This window comes from Notolabrus celidotus, chromosome 9 (assembly GCF_009762535.1).
Source record: "Notolabrus celidotus isolate fNotCel1 chromosome 9, fNotCel1.pri, whole genome shotgun sequence".
Classification (NCBI taxonomy): Eukaryota; Metazoa; Chordata; class Actinopteri; order Labriformes; family Labridae; genus Notolabrus; species Notolabrus celidotus.
This window is the reverse complement of record NC_048280.1, coordinates 32,897,713-32,921,456: the sequence shown is the minus strand read 5'-3', so window position 1 is coordinate 32,921,456 and position 23,744 is coordinate 32,897,713. Positions and strand designations below refer to the sequence as shown.

The following is a 23,744-nucleotide window of genomic DNA, read 5'->3' as shown; positions in this document are numbered from 1 at the left end:
ATGCCAGGGAAACATATTTCAGGTAGAGAACCATTAAAAAGTCGATTTTGCATGATATGTCACCTTTAAATGAACTGTCCGTTCATCTGTTGTTGAGGTTCTCAGTTTCACTGTTAATTGTAAGCTACAGAAAGATTAACTCTGGCCTCCTGTAGGGGTATGTGATTTTCTTGTAATGAATGTGGCTTAAGTTTGCTGAAATATCAACATCATAATGCAAATTATAGAAAGTAAAAAGTCCAAATTTGTTAGGTGTGTCCTCATGAAGAGAAGAAAACAACTTGTTTGTTGAATGAAGGCCGGATCCATCGGGAAAAATGTATCTTAACCATTCAACCTGCCTCCCTGGTCTGTAGATTTATAGACCCCATTGACACCTTGAAAGCACCATCAGGATTATAGAACACATCCAAATCTTTCATGCCTGTATTTATAAAATACTTAAGCCTGGTTTATACTTCTGCCTCAACCCAAGCAGCAGTGGTCGACACGGACGTAAGCACTATATACTTTTGCGGCGATATGCCCGTGACGCACAGCAATACTCCACCCAAATGCCTGAGGGCAGTGTGGTCTCTCTGATAGCAAATCGCCTGCTTCTGGCCCCGCTATGATCTCTGTTTACTTTTCCACAGCGATTCAGAGCGTGTTATGTTCATCTACAGCTGATACATGTTGCTGTTTATCATGCAGACATGATTACATGAAGAATAGAGAAGAGAATTCGATCACCAGGCTTGCGGTCTGTGTCGATTCGATGTGTAGTTAGTTTTTGGGAAGGTGCTCATCGGCTACGTATAGGCCTCTGCGTAGGTACAGGAGCTATGCAGAGAGCCATGCAGACCTATGCGTGCAGACTACGCCGTCAATTTGACACAGAAGTATAAATCAGGCCTTACACTCTCATATGCACAGTCCAAAGGGAAGAGTTATTGCTGGTTTAAGGTGTCCTTTCTCTTCATTTATGTCAGATTTTGCCCGTTAAATCAGCTTGACTCTACAGTTCTCAGAGATTTGTTCCTTTCTTCCACTCCAGTCCACACCAACCTGCGACATCAGCCAACATGAGTCCCAAGTATAGCTTTCTATCACACTTCATGATCCCTGATGTGGTCTGTTATCTTCTCAGTCTGTTGCTGAATTTGTCTCTGTGCCATCTATCGACACAGTGGGCCCTGTTTACTCCACCTTCAGATTGTCCCGATGCTTGTCACAGGCAGTAAGGGTCAGTGTCATGAGCCCTCTCCCCCTGTGACACAATATCTACTCACCTGTGCACAGCAGGCGGACTTTCAGATCCTGACAGAGTGAAGCTCTGGGGAGCAAGATGTTTACAAGGCAGCTACAGGACAGCAACAACAAGATACTGTGCAGGCCACTCAGTGCCACTTTTCATCCAGCAGTGATTCCTCTGTCCCTGAAACCTACTAACAAAGATGTCAAGTGGAGGGCACATTGCAAAGAGACAAGACTCCCTTAAATGAGGAAGATAAAATATGAACATGGTGTATTTTTAATGACAGGGATCACACTTCTGCAGAGGAAACTGATCTTGTCTTGTTTACCAGCAGTAAGCTCTTTAGAAAATCCCCGGCTGGTTGTTCATGAAGCACAGTAAGAGTTTTTTTTAAGCTGAGTTGTTTGGCTGCACCCAGGTTATTAGATTCAGATTAACCAAGCAGGTAAAGCTATCGGCACAGATAGAGCACTCGATCCGGCTGCAGAGAGAGGACAGCCCAGCTGGTCTATGTGGGACACTCTAAGACCAGCATTGTTAATTCATACCCCTTTGCTGTTGTTGTCCAGGGTTTGTTAATGAGCGATGTGATAGCTGAGGTGTTTGTGAAGAGAGCAGCATAGAGCTCAATGATATGTTTAGCTGGTGTGTCTCAGTCCATCAGACTTTGGGTGTGGTACATTGCTGCTGAAGTGATAGCCGTCCTCAAGATAACACTTTTAGGGGAAGAACAGGACTACTAATGGTTTTTCTATTTCCTGGTTTGCTCCCACAATTCTGTCAGCCAAGACCTGAAGCAGCCTCACTCCACACCAGCTAATGCACCGATACACCCATACCAGCATGCAGCTACATTATGATAGATGATCCCACCTTCCTAATACAACGCCTCCGTGTAAGGATTCACTGGAATAAGATCCATCAGGCTCCGACTCCCTTAAAGCACCTGGGATAACTATGAAAGGAGGCTATACATATTTTATACCTTGGCTTGCTTCAGATTCAAACTGTTGTTGCTGACCATAAGAAGGATGTTTTATTCAATGACCTGTGGCTTGTGTGATACATTATATATTTGTATATACATGTTAATTCTGAAGGAGAAAGGATTGGGTGGTTGTATTTTTTTGCAAATAGCAAATTTATTTTCTGAAATTCCAACTAGTTTTAAAAACTGAAGTAAATCAAAACAATACTCATATATATTAAAGAAGATTTAATCTCATCATGCAGAAAATATTGACTGACAGCCACATTTAGCTATGGATGAAAAGGAGTAAAAGTGGATGCTGTTGGTTGGGACGATCACAGACTGCTAACTTTACAGATTAGGATGCTAATTGCGGATTCAGTGAATGATTAAACTTCCAGTATTCAATTTGATGCTACAGTTTTTTTTTAACACAGCTGAAGTTTTTTAAAATCTGCAGATGATGGTTGTGTCCCGATTCAGGGGCTGTAGCCTTAGACAGCAACAATTCAACGTGTCACTGTGATGCGTTGAAGGCTGGTCCTCCAAATGCAGCCAACAAATGTGTCCTGCTTTTCTGCAGAGGATGCATCAGGTGTATGCTTTGTGGCCCGACATGTCCCTTGCTTATTTGCGGCAATTCAAACGAAAAGTCGGACTTAGTTTTAACCAATGACTGTATGAATAATGGACGTAGTATCTGTGAGGACACCCATCTGTTTCTGAAGCCCTGTTTTGAGCCAAATTGCAATTTCTCTCCAGCATTTCTCTCACATCAAGAATGGCTGTTGCTGACATGTTTGATAGCAGGCAGGACAGCAGAATTGAAGAACAGATGTTGAAAGGCAGACTTTTTAAATATTGAACAGTTTAGATGACAGGTATTCAAGAAACAGAAAAATACAGAAGAAGAACATCAATTAAACTGGCCTCAAAAGAAGAAAATTGAGAGTTATTTTTGGAGTGAGACTGATTAAAGTACAAGGAAAGAGAGGTCAGGTGTTTAGAGTCCATCATCTCATCTACAGTATCTCACAAAAGTGAGTACACCCCTCACATTTCTTCTAAAGATGATGCACAAGAAAGCCCTCAAACTGTTTGCTAAAGACAGCAAACTAAGCACATGGATTACTGGAACCATGTCTTGTGGTCTGATGAGACCAAGGTAAACTTATTTGGTTCAGATGGTGTCAAGCATGTGTGGCGGCGCCCAGGTGAGGAGTACAAAGACAAGTGTGTCTTGCCTACAGTCAAGCATGGCGGTGGGAGTGTCATGGTCTGGGTCTGCATGAGTGTTGCCAGCCCTGGGGAGCTACAGTTCATTGAAGGAACCATGAACTGTGACATACTGAAGCAGAGCATGATCCCCTCCCTTCAAAAACTGGGCCGCAGGGCAGTATTCCAACATGATAACGACCCCAAACACACCTCTAAGACGGCCCCTGCCTTGCTAAAGAAGCTGAGGGTGAAGGTGATGGAGTGGCCAAGCATGTCTCCAGACCTAAACCCTATTGAGCATCTGTGGGGCATCCTCAAACAGAAGGTGGAGGAGCGCAAGGTCTCTAACATCCACCAGCTCCGTGATGTCATCATAGAGGAGTGGAAGAGGATTCCAGTGGCAACCTGTGAAGCTCTGGTGAACTCCATGCACAAGAGGGTTAAGGCAGTGCTGGAAAATAATGGTGGCCACACAAAATATTGACACTTTGGGCCCAATTTGGACATTTTCACTTAGGGGTGTACTCACTTTTGTTGCTGGTGGTTTAGAAATGATTGGTTGCGTGTTGAGTTATTTTGAGGGGACAGTAGATTTACACTGTTATACAAGCTGTACACTGACTACTTTACATTATATCAATGTTTCATTTCTGCAGTGTTGTCCCATGAAAAGATATAATTGAATATGTGCAGAAATGTGAGAGGTGTACTCATTTTTGTGAGATACTGAATGTGTCTGATGAAACCGCTTCAGGAAGAAAGAGTCTTGTCATTTCAGAGAGGTTTCTGTCAAGTGAATATGACAATAATGGAGCTTTATTGTAGAGAGGAATCCACTTCAGACAGATCTCTGAACTGTTACAGGTAATCTCTTCATCTTTAAAGTCTTTATTGGAGCTGAGCTTCAATTTGATCTGCTCACTTGGAAGAACACTTCTGCAGAAACCCATAAAGACAGATGTGAGAGAGGCTTTTAAACGGCAGGTATGACCTCCTAAAGCAGCTTTAAAATGTCTGTTGTGTGTGGATAATAGTCTCTGCTCCTCTTTTATGATATTGATTAAATGCAGAATAAAAGTTGGACACTTTTCTCTGCACCAAAGAAAATCATAACCCAGTAATCTCCTCCATGTGTGACACAGTTTATGTTGTGTTACTGTTTTATTACACCACAGCTGCACCGTCCTCTGTTGGCTGCTAAAGTGAGTCTTAAAATTCATACGAGTGCAGCCTTGTCAGCCCGAGCTCAGCTCCACTGCCCTGATTGCTCTATTGATAGACGAGGTTAAAAGTTTAAAAATAGCTCATGGGGGAGCAGAGATGGATGATGAGACTGTGCAGGGCTCAGACTCTCTTTGTCTCTGTGTCCTCATGAGAATCATAGCAGCTCTGTGAGGTAGAAGTTTAGGACCATGAATGCTTCACTTGAGATAACTTTGTGTAAAAAAGAGTAAAATGTTTGACCGTCAGTTAGGTAGAAATTCTAAGAAGAAAGGACAGAACTGACATTTTCATTTTCTAAAATGAATATGAATAAGTGTTACCTGTCAGCAGGTGGGATCTGTCAGGCAGCAAATGAACATGTTGTCCTTGAAGTTGATGTGTTGAAGTAGGAGAAATAGGCAAATGTGTGGATGTGAGGGACTTTGAGAAAGACCAAACTGTGATGGTTATGTGACTGGATCAGAGCGTCTCCAGAACTGCAGCACTTGTTGGGTGTTCCTCCTGGTCTGTAGGGTTCAGTACCTACCAAGAGTGGTCTGAGGAAGGAAACCAAGAGAACTAGAGACTGGGTCATGGGTGCAGAAGCTGATCCAACAGAAGAGCTACTGGAGCTCAAACTGCTGAAACAGTGAATGCTGGTTCTGCTAGAAAGGAGTCAGATCACTGAGGATCACAGTTTGTTGTGTATGGGTCTGAGTAGTTGTAGACTGGTCAGAGTGTCAATGCTGAACCCTGTCCACTGCAGGGAGCTGAGGAACACAATGAATTCAAGGCGCTGCATGGACTACACTTTCCCCAGATCTCAATCCAGTCCAGCAACAACCAGTCCTACAAGATTAATGATACAGTTTCTTTCATGATTTAGTGAAGTTCAGGAAATTGATCTTTGGTTTGGGGTGATATTAATATGATAGAAGACTTTTGTTAAATGTCATGAGATCACCAGAAAACCATGTATTTCTTACACTAATGGATAATGTCAATCTGGTAAGAACTCTTCAGGAAATCATCAGGGACGTGTTTTAAGATGAGAATCCTGACATCTGATCATACATGACTTTTTTTTTTTAAACAATATGTTTATTGAGTTTTTTAACCATTTCCAAAGACACACAATTACAATTAAAGAAATTCTAAGGAAATAATAAATAAAGAATATATATATACATACACATGCACATATATAAAAACAAACAAACAAACAAAAAAACCTTAATTACAAAATGTTACAACATTATTATTATCTGTATTAACTAAAGATAACCAAAGAAAGTACATTGGCATAGATGATTTGTTTATCACAAATATTCTGTCCGAAGACAGTTTTTACAAAAACGACCACAATTACAGACATTGCCAGCTCTTTCCCAGCCTAGTTCAATATTATAATTATATTATATAACAATATATAATTATTGTACTGTACACCTTTTTGTTTGCTGCTGTAACTCCAAGAATTTGCCCATTGTGGGACAAATAAAGGAGTATCTTATCTTATCTTATATGTGTGACAAATCCTTATCCTGAAGAAAAGTAATAAATAGGCCTCAGTTACCGTTAAATAATTCTTGTTTGTCCTTAAGTGTATGTTATCTTTTCCAGAGCCAAGCACAAAGACATTTCATTAAACCCCCGTATAATACTCGGCCTACCACTGTTTTTCCATGTTAATGCTATTGTTCTTTTAGCCTATAATATGCAGAGGTCTACAAAGACCTGTTCCCTTCGGGTCATATTACATCCTTTTGTGTAGATACAGAGAAAGAAAAACTTTGGTTCTGCAGCTAATTGAAAAGATAAAAACTCCGGCATTACACGTCCGACTTCACCCCAAAATTCCTTTATCTTTGGACTTTCCATATGCAATGGTAAAACGTACCTTTATCGTCCCCACACCTGTTACATAGATCTGGGATGTTGGAGTTGAATTTGTGGAGCTTCTCTGGCGTTATATAGACTCTCATTAACCATTTGTATTGCAGCAGTTTTAAACAAGTGTTAGCTGTTTGAGTCTGTTGATATTTCCTCTTGTAGGTTTTCTTTCCATGCTTTCAGTTTATTTTCGATCATACATGACTTTTAGTTTTATTAAGAAAGTAAATGAGTGCCTGTAGGTACAGATTAGATTTTGAAACTATCCCACATCAGACTCAAAAGTCCATCAATCAATCAATCAATCAGTCAGTCAGTCAGTCAGTCAGTCTGTCAGTCTGTCCGTCCGTCCGTCCGTCCGTCCGTCCGTCCGTCCGTCCGTCCGTCCGTCCGTCCGTCCGTCCGTCCGTCCGTCCGTCCGTCCGTCCGTCAGTCAGTCAGCAGAACTCTATGTTCTATTATTAACAAAGACCCAACATCAAGACAGGATAAGATCCAGTCCCATTTTACAGACAGGACTCAGTCTGACCTCATCTTAATCCACCATGAGCAGAGCACTTTGCAGCATTTAGCAAGTTACAGTGGCAAGGACAAACTTCCTTTAACAGGCAAAAACCTCCAGCAGGACCAGACATCATTAACGAAACTAACCAAATAATATTAAATAGACTGTCACAACAATCTTTGTTTAATGAAATAAAAACAAGGCATTACAGAAAACCGTAACTAACTGACGCTGTATTGTGTGTTTAAAACACTTAAATCAAATAAAATGATGCAGTAAATGTCCTGTCACTCACTTCACTGACACACCGATATTCTGACTGACACATGCTGAGCTTCAAATAACACACTCTTCATTGTTTTTCTATAAATGATGAAGACTTCTCCATTTATCTCGACAGAAACATTCAGTTTGTGCTTCAAAGTCAATGTAGAGACACTCAGACCAGGCAGAAACACTCATCATTTCCTCCTGTGAGCAGTGCTGTGATCATTCGTTAGATATGAAATTAGGCAGTTACACACCAGAAGCAGAGACTGTCACTGTGGATGAGATCGATGAGGCATTCATCCTTAAAGAGGTGACTAAAGCTGAGTCCCAGTCTTTTCTGTGGCCCTCTCTGTCCCAGAAACAGAACCCTCTGACTATATGGATCCAGAGTGACATGACGTACAAGTAACAAGCCTCCTGGTATGAAAGGTGTTGGACTGCCGCGCCACGATGAAGGGTCAGCTGAGTTTGTTTGCAGCCTTCGATCGTACTGCTTTTTACAGTGGCTGTGAAGTGCAATGCAAATTCACAAAGGATGAAACACTTTTACAAAGTTGGAGAACAATTTGCATTTTAGAAAACATTTTTACATTTTATTAAACACCTTTACCAAAGCCATTTTCTAAATCAGATACACTTTTACAAGTGGTGAGACAATTTAACAAGCAACTGAACATTTTTACCAGCCCTGAAACAAATTTACAAACAGCAGATTCCACTGGAAAAGGAATGTACCAATGATTTTCAAAATAAAAGATGTCTCTAATATGAAAATGTGCAACATCCAGGGAATTAATATATATTTGATATCAACAACCCTGTTTCCACTTAAATATTATGATTCGGACTGATAAGAGGACACCTCAAAATATGTGGCTGCCAATCACAGCTTTATTTGATTTGGAATTTTGAAATAAATGTATTTGCTTAAAGCTAGGGTTGGTAGTCACAGAAAACTAGCATGAATTTGAATGTAGCATTTCCTGAATACTCCGTCTAACCCCTCCCCCCATCCCCTCGGAGACGCTCGGAGCTCCTCCAAAACGACGCCCTCGCTCAAATGCACGAGCGCAGCTGATTCACCACCATATGATTGTGACTGATTCAAAACCGGTCCTCTTGAAAGTTAAAAACACAAACAAACAGGGCTATTGTTAGTACTCCCAACTCACAGCGAGCTGGAGAGAGGAGAGACAGGCAGGAAAAGTTCTCCACTCATTCAAACATTGATTGTTGCTTTGTTGGTTGGTGACTGACAGTGACCGGTTATTAAAGATCAAGGTGTTCACGAACCGGCTCGCCATCCTTACAGCGTCTGTATGAACGCTACAGAACAGATATATTTTCTGTAGGACTTACTAGATATCATTAACTCTTTTGCTTGTCAGAGCCCCCGTGGTGAGAGCTTTTTAGACTCTGATCCGGACTACAGTCCTGAGCAAAGCACCTCATCGGGTCAGAGGGGACAGGCCCGAGGTCGAGCGAGAGGGGCAGTCAGTAGAGTCAGGGGAAGCAGAGGCAGGGGACGGGGACTCGGATTACACGCTGGGGAAATACACGCAGGTGGTGGGCAGAACAGCAGGACGGGATTTGATTGGTTTCATAAATTGGACCCTAATGACGGTGATTGGTTGGTGTTTTCCCAGGTTTACTCCGGCTGTAGATAGCAGCTTTTTTTCACTCTTTTTTAAGAACACATTATGTATTGATTACCATCAGGACATAAAGATTATTTTAACCAGTATAACAAAAAGTGGATCTAAATCTGATTACCAACCCCAGCTTTAATGGTTTTTATTTTGAAATTTTCAAACCAGATGTAGCTGTGATATTGTTTGAGGTTTCGTCTTATCAGTCTGAATCAAAATATTTAATTGGAAACGGGGTTGTTAATGTCAAATATATATTAATTCCCTGGCTGTTTCACATTTTTATATGAGAGACATCTTTTATTTTGAAAATCATTGGTACATTCCTTTTCCAGTAGAATCTGCTGTTTGTAAATTTGTTTCAGGGCTGATAAAAATGTTCCGTCTCTTGTAAAAAAAAAGAAGTGTTTTGCTAATGTAATTTCGTTTATTAAATGTAAAAATGTTTTCCGGGCGTGGACTTGGCCTACTGGTTAGTTGCGTGCCCATGTAGAGTGCAGCCCAGGTTCGACTCCAGCCTGAGGCTCCTTTCACGCATGTCATTCCCCCACTCTCTCCCAGTTTCCTATACTATCTATTGTCCTCACCGCTATCAATAAAGGTGTAAAAGACCCAAAAATATAACTTTAAAAAATAATAAATAAATACATTCAAAAAATGTAAGAATGTTTTCCAAAATGTAACATTACCTCCAACTATGTAAAAACATTAAATTTGCACTGCACTTCTCAGCCGCTGTAGCTTTGACCCTCAGATGCTCACACTGTGATGCTCTACACGTGTTACGTCTCGTTCTGCGTTTGATTCTGGCCTCCAGGTTTCACAGACTTGAACTGTTGGCAGTGAACGGATGATTATTTGAAGCAATGGTGATAATTCTTCTCCAATGACGTACGTCACCCGCAACATGAGGAATCACAATCCTCTGGGGAACATATAATAGATCCCCACATCATGAATGATGAAGAAGGATGGAAGCCGCTGACAGCAGAGCAATAACCAGCTGTGGCAACCTAATCCAGGCTGTGCAGCTGCAGACACCATAATCTTGTTATCCTGCATCCTGGAAGTTTGGGTCAATATGACCCCCAGCAGGAGAAGATCAATCTTAACAAGTCATTTAAAGTGAAATAGATTCTCCAGTCATCTGCAGCTCGCTCTATCTGACACAAGCAGGGACGTTTGTTCACACTGACTCACAGTGTGTGTGTGTGTGTGTGTGTGTGTGTGTGTGTGTGTGTGTGTGTGTGTGTGTGTGTGTGTGTGTGTGTGTGTGTGTGTGGCTGCAGCACCAGCTTGTTAACTGTCGATCTCTTCAGCATGAGGTGTACTTACATCACCTGACAACCACATGATGAAAAACATGATGTTTACTGCATTAAACAACAGCTAAGTCCTCACCAGAACTTCACTTCAGTGATGTTTACATCTATCTAGGTAACAAATTTTCTCCTTACACCACGGCCAGGAGGAAGTCCTACAAAGTACTGCCAGTTATTTGTATTTAAGGTTGTTTGAGAGGTGAAGGGCAAGAAATCCTTCATCATCAAAGCAAAGGTAGAGGATATCATTCCTGCAGACTAACAAGACGTAGGACAGTCATATGCTCGCACCAAATATGTAATATTTTAATTTAAACGTTCACTCCTTAGTCTTACCATCTCACTACTTCATGGCTCCTCGTGTATTATGTATAAACCCTGTATTTCACCTTTTTGGGGCAATTTCGATTCTTTATTTAAAGATATAGTGTCTAAAAATTTGAACAAGTAGTGATACCTAGCAGTCAGATTGTAGATCTAAGCGCTCCCTTGCTTACCCCTCCTGTCAGTGAAGTGTCCAAGAAAAAGAAGCTCCTGTGATGCATAAGTTTGATCCTCCATTTGTTCAAAACGTCTTTCAGTAAAAATCCATCTGTGCAGAACAACTCTTTTCTTCTTCTTCTTCTTCTTCTTCTCCATCTGTGCAGAACAACTCTTTTCTTCTTCTTCTTCTTCTTCTTCTTCTTCTTCTTCTTCTTCTTCTTCTTCTTCTTCTTCTTCTTCTTCTTCTTCTTCTTCTTCTTCTTCTTCTTCTTCTTCTTCTTCTTCTTCTTCTTCTTCTTCTTCTTCTTCTTCTTCTTCTTCTTCTTCTTCTTCTTCTTCTTGGCACTGCAAGATTGCAGACTCTGTGGAAGAAACCACTGTAAAATATTCAGTTTCTCTAATTTTGGAATTTATAGGTTTGTGTTTGAGTAAAATGAACATTTTAGTTTTATTCTTCAAACTACATTTCTCTCACAATCCAAATAAAACTGTTGTTTCTTTGCATCATTTGAGATCTGAAAACTCTGCATCTTCTTTGTTATTTTGAAGACTTGTCACTGCAAATAAATGCTCTAAATGACAAGTTCATATGCATTTTTAAACACAATACTAATGGTTTAACTTAGGAAGAGTTCAGAAATGAATATTTGGTGGAATAACTCTGATTTTCAATCACAGCTTTCATGCTTCTTGCTGGCATTGTGTCCACCAGTCTGTCACAGTGCTCTTGGGTTATTTTATGTCACTCCCAGTGCAAAAGTTCAAGCAGCTCAGCTTTGTTTGATGACCATCCATCTTCCTCTCAATCCCATTCCAGAGTTTTTCAACAGGGTTCAGGTCTGGAGATTGGGCTGGCCATGACAGGGTCTTGATCTGGTGGTACTTCATCCAGACTTTGATTGACCTAGCTTTTTAATTTGTGGATTATTTCTTTATTAATTAAGTTATTAAATAGATTGTATAACCTTATTCCAGTGATTTTTGCAGTTTACCTCTCAGCATTTTAATACTTTATACTGTTTAACTTTGCTGTAGCATCTTCATTTATTTTACTGATTTATTATTATTATTATTATTATTATTATTATTATTATTATTATTATTATTATTATTATTATTATTATTATCAATTAATTAATTTATTATTTTATTATTATTATTATTATTATTATTATTATTATTATTATTATTATTATCAATTAATTAATTAATATCATTATTATTATTATTATTATTATTATTATTATCAATTTATTTATGTATTATTATTATTATTATTATTATTATTATTATTATTATTATTATTATTATTATTATCATCAATTAATTAATTAATTGTCATTATTATTATTATTATTATTATTATTATTGTTATTATTACTGTTATTGTAATTGTTATCACATATTATACCTTTAAATCAGATATCATGGTGGGTCATTATATGATTGTCAACCTTCTCAGAGTTGCATCATGTTGCGAGTTCCTTATTGGAACTGCATTGACTTGCACCACCCGTATTTTATAACACAGATTCAAATCCAAAGTCAAAATGCAAACCAGATGACAGCAGAGGTCTGTGGAGGTGAAGGCTCATAGCATGCCACACCGCATGTCAGCATCTTATCCTCTAATTAACTTGTATAATACCTCTATTGTGTGGAATGAGCGATTATAGCGGCGCTTAGTTCATACACACAAAAAATTAACTTATGAACGATAAGGAGGCATCACAATGGGTCGCAGTAAATGAGGGCATCAGCAGACAATTTCCAGGAATCAAATTAACCTCTTGGAGTAATAATCAGAGAGAGAGACAAACAATCCAGCTCACATGAATACAGCAGAAAGCCCCGAGGCAGGCTGGGAGTCACAATGAGGAACATGAGCCTCAGATTGTGACCGCTGCGTGTGTCATTACTGCTTCACCATCAAACAACACACACCAGCAAAACACCGCTCCACAACAACACAAGCACTCTTGTTGTCTTGTATTTCCAGAGAGAGCTGCTGATTAGACAACAGAGACCGGGGAGCAGGAGTGAGAACAGGATCCATTAAAGCCGTGGAGCTGAGTGAGAAGGCCTGTACGGTTCGATGCTCTGCCCCTGTCAGCGTTTTTCGTGATTACGGGTCTTTAGAGGTGTGGAAGTTATCTTCTCCTCGCCATCAAGATGTAAAGCTGTAATGTGTTTGAACCCACAGAGCGAAATGTGTTCTCCAGTAAAAGGCCAGAAGACTGCAGGAGCTCCTGTCAGGATTCTGTGCTGCAGATTTTCCATCGGCTGTTTTCCTCTCTGGAGAGCACTCATAATATCTCTTGTACATTTAGATGCACATCCAGAGTGTTTGTTAGCAGCATTGAGGAACATTTTCTATCTGGAATACCTCAGAGTTTCATCATTAAACAGCTGGTATGATATCTTATGGAAATGTATACATGTATACAATACTCCACGTGGAATCAGCCAAAGTGCACCACTCACTGAAATACTGACACGTTTATCCACGCTGCTCTGCATCAACTCCTTACAAGGGACTTTCACCAGATCGGTGTCCGGTCCGTTTCCAGCCCGCTATAGAGAAGGACCGCCGGACAGCTGGAGTCATGCAAATCACTGAATCAAGGATTCTTTTCCTCTGGTCCTCATCCATGTTGTCTTTCTGGTCCTCTGAAAACCTCTGACCTGTTGACTCCAGGCCTGGCTCCGCTCATTATGACGGTTTGTTGTTGTAGTTAAGTGACATACGATCTGGTGATAACACAGAGTGTTTTATTCTGAAAATTAAACGGATGTTTTCATTTTTGTTTTGGTGAAACCTGACTTCCTGTCCCGCTCCATCTGCTCTGTTGAGATTGATACGTCATGCTCCGGTGTCCGACAAAAATAGAAGTCTTGTGTATCTGATCTGGAGGGCTCCGACCTGCCGGATCAGAGATGCAGTCGGAACGCAACGGAGCGGTTCCAGTGGAAGTTAACACATTGACAAGAATAGAAACCTCCCAACTCCTGTGTCAAAAACAGACCGGATGCGGATCCGTTGGAATTTGGCCGTAACAGTGAAGAGCTCCACTGATCTGTAAAGCGAGTTGGCCAGCTGTCACTCACAGCAACAACACCACAGGGATGAGAGATGAAGAGACAAGGTGATCGGAGCAAAGAGGCACAAAGACAAAGACATTAGAGGAGGAGTTGTGATGCATTTTTCTAAGAAACGGTTGGAAATGTCGCAGACATTTAACAACGATCAAAGTGACAAAAAATGTTGGTGTCACCGAGAGTAATGTCCAAGGATGCCTTCATCTGACTCTAGGACATGCTTCAAAGAATAAAGGTAGCACCACTACATTTCAGTGCAGCAAAGGAACCACAATAGTTAAGTGAAAAATGATCTAACGATAACACAGAGTGTTTTATTCTGAAAATTTACTGGATGTTTTCCTTTTTGTTTTGGTGAAACCTGACTTCCTGTCCCGCTCCATCTGCTCTGTTGAGATTGATGCGTCATGCACCGGCCCCTGGCAAAAATGGAAGTCTTGCGTTTCTGATCGGTTGCGTTACAACCTGCTGGATCAGAGACGCATTGAATTTTCAGGACGTCTGCTCCTGATATGTTGCAAAGTTTATCCCACATGTCCCTGAAATCTTCCTAATGAAAAGGAGGATCTGTCACATTGTTATGTTTTCTTTCTACCTGCATTAATGCATTATTAAAATCCTGACTCTTCATTGTCTTGTATGTTTGTGTGTTTAGGCCAACGATGCCTCAGGGAACACATGGAACTGGCTCTACTTCATCCCCCTCATCATCATCGGGTCCTTCTTCATGCTCAACCTGGTCCTGGGTGTGCTGTCAGGGTGAGTTTACGCTGTGTGGAGCTGAGTTGATCTTTCTGTACAGCAAACCTGACTGATCCTGCAAAAACTGCTTTTACATCCTCTCATATATTTGTGTTTATTGCCCATCATTGTGAATCTCTAGAACACACTTTTATCCAAAGCAGAGGCTGAGTGGAGTGGTCGTTGACATGCCGGCATAGTCCAGTTTCTCTCTAATCCTACTACCCAATGATAACTCTTTTTTATTCACATTATTAAAGAAGTCAAGAGACACTGAAAGTGCAAAACAACAGGGTGTTAAGGCTGCATCAATTCTCCTCCTCAGCACCCGGCAGTAATATCCTCTCTCAGCAAGATAAAGGAACGTAAGCTGAGAGGCCGTATTAAAACTGATAAGTGAATAATCCCTCTAAATATTCATATTCAGGGTGAGATCAGATCATCACCTACTCAGATACATCCCAGGTAGGATTTGGAGCTCTGTGACTTGGATTCAAGTATCACACGTTCCTCCACAGTCTTCACTTCTCTTACATTTATTAATTTGGGCAATTTGTTGATCAGGTTTGAGATTTTTTGATAACAGCTACATGTGCCTGTCAATCAAGTCAGCCATGCCCTTATTTGGGCAAAACTCGTAAGTCTAATTTCTTCAAAAATATTGAGTTATAAAAAAAAAAATCACCCCCAGTACAGTGTGTGCTGATAGAGAAATGAGCTCAGACCTAAACTGTTTTTTGTACCAGGCTGTAAACATGTTTATTTCTGCTGTAAAGATCGTATTCTTTGAATGGGTGTGTATGTGGTTTCCTGTGTTTCTGCAGCCAGCCTCAAGTGGATGCTCAAGGAACTGCAGTTTTATAACACTTTCGCACTGGCTTCATATTTTAAGACTTGAGGTTGCTGCTTAGCTGAAACATGAGCTCAGGAAGAATCTGCTAAATCACGTGCACCAACAAACACTTGAAATGATATACAAAATTAGAACCCCAGTTTGTGAAGATGCAGATAAGCATCACGAACAATATCACTGTTTTCATAAAAACTTTTTAAGATCAAAATCTGACATATTTATCACCAAAGACTCAATCATCAATCAATCTTTATTTGTATAGCGCCAAATTACAACAAACGTTATCTCAAGACGCTTTTACAAACATAGGAGGTCTAGACCACTCTATGTCAAATTATGAACAGAGACCCAACTTCAAGACAGGGTAAGACTCAGTCTTATCTCATCTTAATCCATCATGAGCATTGCGCCTTGCAGTATTTAGCTCAACTCAACTCAACTCAACTTTATTTATATAGCACCTTTCATACATAGAAACATGTAGCCCAAAGTGCTTCACAGAGTAACAGACAGTAAGAAAACAACAGCAATGGTAGAATTATAGAAGGCATGAAAAAAGAAGAAATACTTAAAAAAGAAAAGAAAATCAACACAGTAAAATTAATAAAATAAGTAAGAGTGGAAATAAAAGTTAAAAATAAGGTAGAGTTAACGAGATCAGGTGAACACAATAAATAAATAAGATAAATAAATACATGTTAAAACAATGGTTTAGATAATAATGATGAAAATAATAAAAATGATAATAAAATAATAAAATAATAATAAAAATAATAATAATAATGATACTGATAATGCAGTCCAGGGCTAAAATAAATTACTTCACATTAAAAGCTAGATTAAAAAGGTAAGTCTTAAGTTTACTTAAGTTAAAACACCCAGAGAGCTCGCCGTTCTCATGTCCAGAGGCAAAGAGTTCCACAGCCTAGGAGCATAAAAACAGAAAGCCCTCTGGCCGGTACCTGTGTGAGACACACGAGGAACATTTAAAAGGGAAGCATTCGAGGACCTCAGTGATCGGGCTGGAACATAAAATGACAGGAGATCAGTAATGTATGGAGGAGCAAGGCTGTTAAGAGCTTTATAGCTAGCTAGTTACAGCGGCTAGGAAAAACTTCCTTAAACAGGCAGAAACCTCCAGCAGGACCAGACTCATGTTAGACAGCCATCTGCATCAACCAAGTTAGGTGTGGAAAGAGGGATAGAGGAGAATAAAAGAGAGAGAGAGAGAGAGCGGTGATAGTGATGAGACGAGTAGTAGTAGCTGTTGCTGCTGGAGTCTGGAACGTCCACAGCAGGAGGACGTCTATGGCAGATCAGAGGGACCTATGGGACAAGGGAGCTCAGGGACTCCAGAAAGGTCAATGTTTTTGTGCCACAATGTTTTTATTTGTCTAATTCTTACATCATCCTATTATTAAATCCTTCAAAGACTCAACATATTATGGACATGAGGTGTCACTCATTGGTTCCTTACTGCATACATGAAGACTTGACTTCAGCCTGTGGCCGTTGCCATGTTTTACTCCAGCTAGGAGTGATCACATTTAGAGGAGAGGGTGGTGTAGGAAAGGAGCGAGGGGTTAGATGGTCAGCCGCGCTCTCACAAGAGAATAACAACAATCCTGACTATGTAGCCTACTGGATAACAAGCCAGGAAATGCTAGCATAGTTTACTAACTGTGCAAAAATAAAGGGACAATAATACAAGATATCCCCTAATAGAAAAAAGCTGGAGCACAGACCTCTTGGATGGTCATTAAGTTCTATAAATCACACAGAAATAAAGATATCTTATTTCATTTCCAAGTTTTTGATGAAAACATCCTGAGCAATCATGACTGAGAAGTTTGATGGCTGAGTTTGATGTGTTGATGTCGAGCAGACAGGTGGTAGGACTCACCAGCCAGTCAACATGTCCAATCACTTTAAGGCTGATATTAAAAAGGTTAAGTTGAGTAAAAATTCCCTTCCTGTGCTGTTCCAGTGAATCCAGAGAGAAGCTTCACATTTTAACATTTTGCTCTCCATAGTGACTGATTTTGCTCTCCATACACCAAAGCCTGTTGAAACATCAGTTAGTTCTTCTCAGACCACAAACACACCAAAGACAGAAACCAGAATACGTCCCAAACTAAAGTCCCAAGTACAGATTCTACAGTTTATGTAGTATGTAATGTACCATGTCATGAAAGACATCATTGCCAACATGGTACGGCTGTAAACCTCACAGGTTATAGATGCTGTGATAAAAATAGATATTACAAGGCTGTGGCTAGAAGAGGTGTTCAGGTCTGTCTGCTTAAAGGTGACATATCATGCAAAATGGACTTCTTAATGGTTCTCTACCTGAAATATGTGTCCCTGGCATGTCTACAAACCCCCCGAAAATGAAAAAAATCCATTCTGCCCCTGTTCTGATTTCTCCACCTTTCTGTAAATGTGTGCTGAAACCAGTCGTTTCAGTTCTCAGTGTTTTTCATACGTCAGAACGCCATCCAGTCTGTAACTGAAGTCAGAGCTCGGAGCTTGTTCAGCCCATAGACTGTATAAAATACAACTCAACCCCTCCTCCATTTTTCATTCCCTGCACACATGTGTGCTAACAAGGAGCTTAGGAGGGAGGCATGCTAGTTGTAGGCTGTCTTAATAAACACAAAGGTCGGTTTTACTCCCCACGTCTGCAGATTTGAAGATCTAGTGGATGATTTTTATTTATCATGGATAAGTGCTAGCGCTAGTTAGCATAGCCACATAGCTACATGTTTGTAGCTGTGTACCAACACACACGTCGACATACTGACAAATACAACAACAAGAAACACTAAATCTGTGACCAATGGTTCAGAAAGGTCCTGCTGCAGGCCCCTCTCAGTCAGGATCAGATTCTGGATCAGATTCAGAGGGTTGAAGTAACGCAGGTCTGTGAGCAGCCGTGTATATTCAGCCAACATGTAAACATTAGATCAACGTGCTGGAGAGTCGAGGCCACATCCACTTCCTGAGGGGGCGTGGTCAGAGAGCTCATTTTCATTTAAAGGCACAGACACAGAAAACAGCCTGTTCTGAGCAGGGCTGAAAAAGAGGGGTTTACAGGCAGACCAAAATCTGATTTCAAAGTGTTTCTTTGAGCAATAAACTTTAAAGACATGTTTTGGGGACCTCTTAGACCAATATATTTTGATGAAAAAGAGTGTAATATATACGGGTATATGGAGTTAAAGTCATGATGTGCTGATACCTGATGAACTCTGATTATATCAGGGATTTCAGACAGGTTGTTCCCTCCTTTTAAGCCACCTAATGCTGCCATTACTCTAGTTCGATCATTTAGTCGACTAAAGGTGGAGTAAGCAGCAAAAAACTCATTAAACTGAGACAGATCTTTAGAACAGGGACATCAACCAGTCTATACTACTCTCTTACTGATGTAGAAATACGTGAAACTATAAAATAAGATCTTAAACATTAAATCTAACTGATTTTCAATCTTGTACCTGTCTCATTTATTCAGAATCCCTCTGAACCTTCATCTTCAATAAATGAGAGAAACATGTCTGAAGATGTTTGAATCACTAAGAAACGTCCGTGAGGAGCCAGCACAGAAGCCGAGCCCTGTTTCTCACTTTATTTTATTATCTCATTTTATACTGAGTGAACACAGAAGTGTGTATACGATGCTCGCTCTCCTGTTATTTAATGCTAAGATGATTAATTTGAGACAGAAACTTCTGCACTCTCTGCTCCAGCTGGCTGCTCTTCCCTCGCTGATAAGGCAGCGCTTTTTTCACCACCGCCGTGAAATCCCATTCTTCTCTCTCTTCTCTGTCTCTCTTTTCGAAGTGAAGGTGAAAGAGGGACCGTCCCTCAAAGACTTGAAGTAATTTGTGCAGTAACTTTATTTTGCTGGATGGAATAATGAGTTTCAACTTTTTCTTGGTTTACTTAATTCTGACAGCAATTAATGCGGAGCCGCTGGGAGAAGAGTTTGATGACTGCACTGAACAAAGTGCAGCGTCAGCTCAGCAGAGTCATTACTGTGTTTGTTTCACATCGCAGTCATTTTCATCAAAGATCTACTTCACGATTATTCATGTCAGCTTTAAGTTAATTTTCTTATCACAAACTGAAACAAATGGAAACTTTGATAAGGTTTATTACAGACAGCCTGCAGGTACAGATTATTTTTCACAAAAAAAACACATTTTCATGGTTTCAGTTTTGGATCTCATATCTTTCTTTTCTAGACTCACCCTCACAGACTTAGATCTAACTGAACCTGTGTGGGGCAAGAAAGAGAAAGCATAAAATATCATTTTCTGTCTGATCTAAATTATTTTCTTTCCTGTTTTTAACTCAAGTACAAGTGAAAAGGACGAGTGATGTCATTCTTTTGTCTGTGAGAATTTGTTATTTTATTGTAATTTAGCATAACTGAAAACATCTACCAACAGTTGAAGTCATGACAGTCATGTTAGAAACATGCTTACTTATTATCTAGTCTGCAGCTCCTTTGTTTTGAGAAGAGACATATGATATTTAGTCACCTCTAGCCTTTTATGCTGTACAAAAACAAACACTTTTATCTAGCAATGATTTATTTTTTAACTGTTTATAACCAAACCTTAACTTCTAGAGCTAATCTCAAAGTGCCAAAAGTGCAGTACCTTGAGTGGCCACTGGAAACTACCCCCAAAAGTGAGTCAATCCTGGTAAATCCCAGATTATCGGTTAAATTATGTTTGAAATCTCTAAAAACTATACCATGGAATAAAAACAGAAACTAAGTTACTCTAAGTACAGACAAGTTAGTTTGAAATGTTCATCTTGAATGAAACAAACGTTACGTAGCTGTTGGAAATAGGATTTTACCTCATCCTGTTTATTTGTGATTAAAAGTAAATCTGACTCCAATTAATCCTTACCTATTTCGTTGATCGTTGATGGGGAAGGATGAGGCAGGAGTCAAGCTGAGCTCAGTTGAGTTGACAATTTATTACAGAAGCCGTCAAAAATTGTGCAGTTACAGAGTCTCTGGGTTTGTACTACGCGTCCCTGACTGCAGACATGTGCATTGGGTCAGTTCACGAAGTCTGAACCCCGATCTATCTTTCCCTGAACCGTTTAAAGTCTAACATTGATTACCTGCGTTGGGTTGGGTCTCCTTGGGGTGATGTCTCAGTCACATTGGCTGTCAATCTCCCATGCGTCACTCTTCTGTTATCACTGAGCAGACTTTGTACACGCGCTTGGCACATGTTGAACTTTTCACCTGCTTTCTCGCCTTCAGTCGAAAGAGCATGAACTTTCCACATCCTGTTTCACCGTCTGTAAAAAAAGGGCATCAACCACAAGCAGCCTATGTCTACTACTAAAACTGCTTAGACCGCTAGGCCGCCAGCGCCCAAAAGAATCCACCCCTTTAATTATAATAATCTGGCTAAATCTGGTCAGCCTTTTTGCGGCTCATATTTTGAATAAATGGTCTGACATACCTGGTATCAAATCTCTATCTTTTGCATTTTCTCTCAAATCCACTAAATCTTTGTGAAGTTGTTTTGTTCCAAACAGACTTGCAAAGGAAGGACCATATTGTGAAGTCAAAGAAGAGATCATTTCACATCTAAATAGCTGATCTTGAAGTGGTTCAAATGTTTGAATGAGAATTGTAAGTTTGTGGACAATTACATTGAAATCTTAATTTTGCAGGGCACTATAAATGTTCATGAAAAGATGAGCTCAGGCTCTTTCTTTGCTCCATCTGAGCTCAACTTGAGACACAAAAACTGAGTCTGACAAAAACAAATGGATGAGGTTAGATTGAGACAATTGAGAGAGCTCCCTGATTTCTCCACCTGAGCTCAAAAGGAGTCACAACACTTGAGAAATACCTGAGAATCATTTCAGATTCTGACCAGATCTCCTTTTGAACTGAAAGGGAGACTAAGCTGAGACTTTTTGCAACTTTTGTCTGGAGGCAAGAATAAGAAACAGGAGACATAAGCTATAGTCTCATTTTGCTTTCAAACAGATCTCATTGTTGTCTAGGAGACATAAATGAAACACTTTTGAGATCTCCTCTCTAAAATTATTTTCCTATGGGTAGAGCATTGATATAAAGTAGAGGAGTAACAAGTACAATAATTGTCTCTGAATGTAGTGGAGTAAAAGTAATACATTTCCCAAAAAATAATACTCAAGTAAAGTACAGATACTCAAAAAATATACTGAAGTACAGAACTCAAGTAAATTTACTCTGTTCCTGTCCACCACTGCATATCGTATTGTTACACAATGCATATTGAATCGCATCACATTGATTTGAACATTTCATGAGAGGACTAGTTATTTAAAGTGACAGTGTTCATGTTGCTACAGTTAGAGATGGATGAGCCGATGACGAGTCCCAAACATAAAACAATCTCTTTAGATATTTTAGTCCAAGAAGTCAACATCGACCGTCAGCTGTTGCACAAACACTATCCTAAACTCGCTTACTTGACACCGAATACATGTAATCAGTGTTCTGTTGAGTCTGTCAACCAATCAGAGTCTGTGTTCCAAACTTCCCACCAATAAGAGGCTCTTTTATAAAAGTGAGTCAGCGCTGATTTCAGAGTTGTACAGTGAGAGAGTAATTTGTTTCTGATCTGTGGTTTTATAACAGAGCAGAACAAAAAATAACAAGAGGAAAACTTGAATTACTATTTGTGCTTTTTGATAGCATCACTGTGGTCATCTTTTACACCTTTTTTTGGCGTCTTCTCTCAGAAACTGACCTGAATCGATGTCAGGGGACAAACAGCTCGCTCAGCCAATAAACAGTGATATTGGATCTCTTGTCCCAGTCGCTCACAGTTGATATGTATGGTGCCAAACTAGGAAAAAGCCTCAAACATCACAGCTTGCATTGCAACTTTACAAAAAAGCTGCTGCAAAATCAGACCTTTTAGACCGTGACAGTCACAGTAAATCCTGGAAGTGTCTGCTGACCACTTTCCCCTAGTCTTCTCCTTCCTGTTGTTGAAATATGTCCAAAAAAGCAACACTTTAATGGCCAAACAACTTGGAGAAGTTTTTCCTGTCATTGGCAGCTTCCTTCTTTCTGCACAAGTCTAACAAAAACTTGATAAAAGATTTGGAATGCAGGTAGCCTTTAGCCGCCTCCTCTGTTGTTATCTTGTCTTCTCCATTTCCTGCTCTCTGCGCAATGGTTGTCAGATGGTTTTACTGTTACTATGGAGGTGGAAGGTCACTGTTGCTGTCTGGCAGGGGCATGCAGGGGGCATGTCATTGTTTAAAGGCCACGATCTGAGCTTCAGAGCAGGCAAGAGAGCAGATACATGCGGGGTTGAGAGGCTGCAGATCCCCAGGGGAGCTCTGAGCCATTCACTCAGCTTTTATCCCATCAGCGTGGGCAGGCAGGGATAAGATGTGATCAAAGTTGAACTCCTGACCGTCTGCTCTGAAACCTCCTCTCACTCATCTCCAGTTAGTCTGACTCATCCTTGTACCGTAAATGACAATGTGTCTCACGTGTCTAATGAAAGTCAGATGGGAGAATAGCTGTCCTCCGGGTTTTGAGATTCGTCAATGAGACGGCGTGTCAGAGTATTTCTCTACATATTTTGGGAACTAAATGATTAATACTAAAAGTTTGTAGAGGTCTCCTGGATTGCTTCAGCTGCAGCTCTTAAAGGAGCTGTAATGGCTGCTTGCAGTGTGGTCCTTAGGATCAAATGAACCTGATCAAAATTCATCCATTTAAAGTTCTTGTTTCTTTTTTTCCCTGTCTGAGACCAACATGAAAAATATCTCCACAGAGACTCTTCTGTTTAAGAGTAAGTCCCATCTTTGACCAAAATACTCCACATCTCCACTATCTTTACTGTCTCTTAAACCCCTCAGATGTCATTCACAGAGACAGTTATTTACACTCTGAGCAGGTGAGTTGTTGGTCTCCTCCTGTCTCCTTCAGTGATTTTGTTTATTTTGTGACTATGGCATGTCAAATGGTAAGCAACCCAATATTTGAGTAACACACAAACTCAACCTCAGGTCAACTTGATTGCCGAGCAGACGCAGTTTCAGAAGTAACAAAGGAAACATGCTGGCATAAACATAACAACAAAACTGCAAGATTGTTTGCTCTGGTTTGTAGATCTTACTGTCCGTTTCTTTGCACCTCTGAGGGTTAATTGCTGGGACTTTAGAAATCTTCCCAGTCACTGTTTTGAATCAAGCAGCAACTTCTGGTCTAAAAATATGAGTCCAATGATGAAGTGCTAAAAACTGTAGTTC

General features: G+C 40.1%; 1 protein-coding gene across 1 annotated transcript in view; it reads left to right on the top strand.

Annotated features, from left to right (window-relative positions):
• The window catches only part of cacna1ba (calcium channel, voltage-dependent, N type, alpha 1B subunit, a), a 234,712-nt gene that overhangs the window by 95,755 nt on the left and 115,213 nt on the right, over positions 1 to 23,744 (top strand). The window contains exon 7 of the mRNA XM_034692917.1: positions 14,505 to 14,608. Coding sequence (XP_034548808.1) covers positions 14,505 to 14,608 — 104 coding nt within the window. The remainder of the gene's footprint in view (positions 1 to 14,504; positions 14,609 to 23,744) is intronic.